This window comes from Octopus bimaculoides, chromosome 2 (assembly GCF_046866305.1).
Source record: "Octopus bimaculoides isolate indiv1 chromosome 2, ASM4686630v1, whole genome shotgun sequence".
NCBI classification, from domain to species: Eukaryota; Metazoa; Mollusca; class Cephalopoda; order Octopoda; family Octopodidae; genus Octopus; species Octopus bimaculoides.
This window is the reverse complement of record NC_142929.1, coordinates 164,211,004-164,217,003: the sequence shown is the minus strand read 5'-3', so window position 1 is coordinate 164,217,003 and position 6,000 is coordinate 164,211,004. Positions and strand designations below refer to the sequence as shown.

General features: G+C 36.1%; 1 protein-coding gene across 23 annotated transcripts in view; it reads right to left on the bottom strand.

Moving 5' to 3' along the window:
* Positions 1-2,099: 2,099 nt before the first annotated feature.
* Positions 2,100-6,000, bottom strand: part of LOC106875262 (kalirin) — a 549,719-nt gene continuing 545,818 nt past the window's right edge. For all 23 annotated transcript variants that reach the window (XM_052965684.2, XM_052965690.2, XM_052965687.2 and 20 more), the window contains one exon: positions 2,100-2,200. In XM_052965684.2, the coding sequence (XP_052821644.1) occupies positions 2,183-2,200 (18 nt within the window). In that variant the 3' untranslated portion in view covers positions 2,100-2,182. The remainder of the gene's footprint in view (positions 2,201-6,000) is intronic.

Sequence of the window (6,000 nt, the reverse complement as noted above, 5' to 3'; positions counted from 1 at the left end):
TTGTCTGCTAGCTCTGCACTTTCAAAAACCTAGGGAATTAAAAAGAAACCCTTACTTGAAAAATAGGTAAGGGTTAATGACAGGAAGGGTATCTGGTAGTAAACAATGCCTCAATAATATGTATTTCTGTAATCTTGTTCTAGCATTAAAAAAAAATGTAAAAATGCAAGAACATTTTACATACATTTTATTTATACACCTATTGTTTACATACAAATATAAATACATACCTGTATAGAAATGTGATTATTAGTGCTATTTGACAAAGTAGGAGGCCATATTGTTAACTGCTTAAATTTCCAGTAGTATTCTGGTACTTGCTTTTGATAAGATAGGAAGCAATACATTTGCCAATAATAACCCACAGAATACTACTGGTTGATGCCTGAGATGTTGCAGACTATGTACTAAGTTAACTCACCCTTGCTACTGCTGGTAGTATACTATATCAACATCATTCTGAATGGTTAATTCCAAATTTAATCCTTTTGTCACCAAATCAATGTTGAAATATATTGCCTTTGTTGCAATTAATTTTGAAAAATAATGAAGAGTTATTTCTAACAATAACTGTCATTATGAAGCTGGCATTTGGAATATGTGTTAGCATGAAATTTTGATGGAAGGTTTTAATTTAGATTACTTTACAACAACGAATCTGTTTCAGAGAACAAAGGACAGCTTCAGGTGGGTTGGTTTTAAAGAGATTAACATACTCATAACTTCTTTTTCTGTTAAATATTTAAACATTTGAGATGTATTAATGCAATTTTAATTTTTCAAACAAATTAACTTCATTTTCTTGAGCAAATACTTAGCAATATTTGATTCTACTCTATGTTTTGATTGGTTTGATCTCTGATTGTCAATGGTTGTCTTATTACTGTATGTGTACATAGTAGCAAATCAGGTTTGAACTAGTTCAGAAATGGTTATTTTGAATTTGTATGAACACACTCAGGAACGCGACACCAGATGACAACAGAAGATCAAGCAGCTTGAAGCATATAAATGTAAAATACTTAAAATGCTTTTAATTCTCAAAAATGAAGAGACAAAAAAAAAAAAAAAAACAACCCTTTTGTTTGTTGTCTTATTTATCTCTGTTGTATGTTTGTGTAAGGTGCAAATAGAAAGAGTTGATCATGATAGAGCAACTCTAATAGCTTAAAATAACCCCAGGAGCAGCCCACACTCACAGAAATAAAGTCAAGTAGCTAAAACCTATTGAAATAATCCCAGGGAAGTCCACACCCAGCTAAACAACCTCAGAGGTTACGCCATCAAAATAATCACAGAGGCAGTCAACACTCATGATTACTTACTCCAGAACAACAATGATAATTAAATAGATGCTTTACTTTTTTTTGAGGTAAATATTTAGTGTTGGACAATAACAGCAAACTAAACAGAAAAATTATTTTACACACACACATACATGCATGCATGCACGCAATATATGTTATATGCATATAGATGTGTAAGTGAATGTATATATATATGTGTGTGTAAATGTGCATGCATATATATATATATATATATATATATGTATGTATATATATTTATTTATTGTGTGTGCGTGTGTCTACAGAACACATAAAAAAGCCAAAAAGAGGAAAAAAGATAGAGGAAGATTATGGTGATGAATAGTTTGTATTTGTTGAGTGATGTCTGACAGCTATATAAAAAAAAAATTATTGTATGACATGTCAATAGGGAACCAAGAGATTGCTAGAGTTTCATGCTACAGCAACACACTTGTAAAGTAATGAAGCAGTCTTCATGTTTGCATGGCTACTGCTGTGGAAATGGACAATAAATGAAGACCCACCCACCCACCCACCCATCCTGTTCAGTGAGCCGATAATCAATATAGAACTGGTCTGACAAGATGCAGTGACACATGATGATTGAAAAGGTATTTAAGTCGTTTGGAGTGGAGTCAGTCGGGTGAGATTTTGAAAAACAAAGTGGGTGGGGATGGGACACACGCATCAGTGGAAGAAAGGGGTATAAAAAAAAAAGATGGTCGTGTTGGTGGGAGCATGTTTTGAGTGTCACTCAGTAGTGGATGAGGCAATTGAGTTGAGGCACATCTGAGACAGCAGACGGGAACAGTTTATTGAGATCAGAGTAGTGAGGAAGATGGTCAATATGATGTCAGCACTACAGCACACAGCCCTCACTTCAGTGTATCGCTCTGAAATAGAAAAAGACAATGAGAAAGATATATGTGTGTGTATATTTATGTAAGCAAACAATGAAAAAATAGTTTGTTTATTTGTCCAAAGCTGATGAATTAATTCAATGTTCTTGAGAGTGTCTTGCCATGTGCTTATTATAATAATCTTTTGTTGTCTGAATGACTACACCATTACCACCACTACTGTCACTATCATCATCATCATCATCATCAGCATTTAACATCCACTTTTCATGCTTGTATGGGTTAGAAGGAATTTGTTAAGGCGGATTTTCTATGGCCTCATGCCCTTCCAGTTGCCAATCCTCACCCGTTTCCAACGCGGTGATATTTCTCTGTGGCCAAACGTTTTTCACAGAAGACTGAAATTAACAACTTTACCAGCATGACAATGATGCTCATTTACAAGCATCACACATTGTTTAGACAAGGGTTCTTCCGTACCCACCACCACACACATGAATATATAGTGGGATTTTTTCAGTTTCTGTCGACTAAATTCACTCACAAGGCTTTGGTTGGTCATGGGCTATAGTAGACGACACTTGCATGTGGTGAGAAACCCTTAGTAGTGATGGAGTGACACATCAACTTCAGAAATACAGACAAACAGACCAATAAACAAAAGTTGAAGGAAATTTTAGCACAAAACCAGTAATTCTTTTTGTGGTGGGAGTCAATTACATTGATCCCAGTGCTCAACTGTTACTTATTTAATCGACCCACAAAAGGATGAACGATAAAGTCAACCTTGGTGGAATTTGAACACAGAACGTAAGGATGGTTGAAATGCTGCTAAGTATTTTGCCTGGTGTGCTAATGATTCTGTCAGCTTATGTTAAAGGAAATATTGGCATAATGTGGTGATGGTGATGGTAGTAATATGTGGTAGCTAAATGTTGTACTTTATAGTAAAAAGTAAATGGATCGCTGTTGATGTTAAATATTAAGTAGTTCAATCAACTGAATTAATTAATTAATACTCATTAATTTAGTGTTGGATGAGGTTCATGAACACCATATTTTTACAGACTTTCTACTAGGTATGCTTAAATGTTTGCTCACTGAACGCAAAGATCTTAAGGCTGTGCTTATGTTAGCAACAATAAACAGTGGGCTTTTCAGTTCATATTTTGACAATGCTCCTGTTGTTAAAGTAATATTAAATTATTTCTATGGTAACCTAATTTTGATTTCTTAGTTTACATTAAAAAATTTTTTTTTGTATTTATTCCATGTACAGAAAATCTGGTTTCTATTGTCAACAGCTAAGGGTGTGTAGTTTAATATATTTTGTCTATGTGGTATGACGTCAGTGTCTGGGGAGGCTGACCGGAAGGGCGAGTTGACCGGAAGGGGAAAAAGGGCAGAGGGAGCCTTGATCGGGATTCGTGCCCTTTTTTCGAACGGGGTTGTGGTCAGGACAAGACGTGTCAAGCGACGGTCTAGGTTTGGGAGAAGCAGCTGCTATTCCTGGTGTTCTTTGGGTCGGGGCAAGCTTCAAGGATCGGATACCGCAAGACAGACTCGCAGTCGACGAAAGGAAAACCGAGGTAAGGCGATTACATCTACTCGCACGCATACATCACAGTCTAAAAATACAATGGAGGCATATTTGAACTTACAACACGCACAGGTATGGCTTTCAGAAAGAAGTTTGCTTTCCAACCACATGATTTCAGGATCAGTCCCACTGCAAGGGCCCTTGGGCAAGTGCCATTTACTAAAGGCTTCAGCACCTTCAAATTACAGGTACAATCCATCTGACGGTCTCCACAGTTTCTGTTGGCCCAAAATGCCAACAGTGAGATTGAACCTGATGCCGCATGATTATGAAGTGAACTTTTTGCCGTTATTGCCATGCTTTGACTATAGTTGCAGTATATCATAGTTAACTACTACCTAATATCACCACCATGCCCTACAACAGTTAACTTATACATACACCACAACTAAAACAATTAGCCACCACCACCACAATGACGGTGGCTACTACTACTACTACTACTACTACTACTACTACTATGACCACGACTAATAGTTAACTACATCGTATCAATATCACCATAAATCAGTAGTGATGTGAATGTAGCTTAGTATATTAACTCTCATTAATTCTAAATTAAGGTGTTGAGCTGGCAGAATCATTAGGATGCCAGGCGAAATGCTTTGTAGTATTTCGTCTGTCCTTACATTCTGAGTTCAAATTCCATTGAGGTCAATTTTACCTTCCATTCTTTTGGGGTCAATAAAATGAGGACCAATTAAACACTGGGGTCGATGTAATTGATTTAACTATTCCTGGGTAGGAGTACAAAAAAGCTAGTGTGGCAGAGTAAGCTCACCAAACCAGCATGAGCTCAAACTCAAATCCATAGCCTCTACATCAGACTGTGGTTGGTAGAGAGAACATGGGCAATCCAATCCAATTTTAAATTACTGGTACATAATATTATCAACACCATGCTTTGGATGGGTGAAAGACAAAGTCATCTCCACTTAACACCCAACCTGCCATTGGTGGATATTTTGAACTCAGACACATAAAAATGTAACTAAAATAATGTAATTTATCATTTACAGGAACATTGAATCTTTCTCCAAGTTCATGAGCTAATCTTATAGAACTAAACATTCATTCATTTACTGATGAAACTCTGTTACTGAGTTATAAGCAATGAAATCATTATTATAAAGAAAACACAATGTCACGACATCAAGGAACTTGGAGGTGCAGCTGCTGGTACAGTAAAACTGGCATAAATTTGTTGTAAACAGATGATAGTGATAATAATGATGATGATAAGCAACAAAGGAGAATATGATGATATCAATAATCCTTTCTTTGTTTATCTATAAAGAAAAGACAGGCTTATCACCAATTCTTAATCTACTTTATAGCTGTAAAAAGGCTCTTGTAGAACAGAATATATGTACCCTTAAAAGGATAAGTCATTATCATCATCATTTAATGTCTGTTTTCCATGTTGGCATGGGTTGGCCAGTCTGACTGGAACTAGTAAGCTAGAGAACTGCCCCAGGTTTCAGCCTGATTTGGCATGGTTTCTATGGCTGGGTGCCCTTCCTAGAGCCTACCACTCTAAGAGTGTAATGGGTGCCTTTTATGTACCACCAGCACGGGTACCATTTACATGACACTGGCAATAGCTACTGATGCTAATATTAATAACTAGATTTATACACTAAATCATGTGGATTAACTTGAGATTTATGTAGTTTTAATAAAAGCACAGAAATATTGATTACATCATTTATACACAAACACATACACAGATATATACACACATTTATATGCCTGTTTTATTGCAACTTTAATGCGTTTAGAATAAGAAGAAAGTAGGACACAGATTGAAGTTGATTTTTATATACACAACTGGTATTTATTCAAATTACATACACTAAATAAACTAGTTTGCTTGTTGCAAAACCAGTGACTGTATTTCTATATATCGTGAGCTGGATTAGACTACTCCTATGTCTAGCAAACGAGTATCCATCACTAAGGATGATCACGTAAGATTGAAATCACATGATATGTGATTTGGTGTTCCCTGAGCTAGAATAGTGAGGAGTTCTCACCCCGCCTCCAATATATATCAAGTGCGAAGCACACTGAATAACCAGCTGGAAGAGGCATCTTGCTGTGGTTAAAACAGCAGAATTGTCTGTTTTTAAAGAACACCCACGCTTAGGTGGTAATAAACATTACTTCAATATATATCATCATCATCGTCATTGTTTAATGTCTATCTTCCATGTATGCATGGATAGGATGG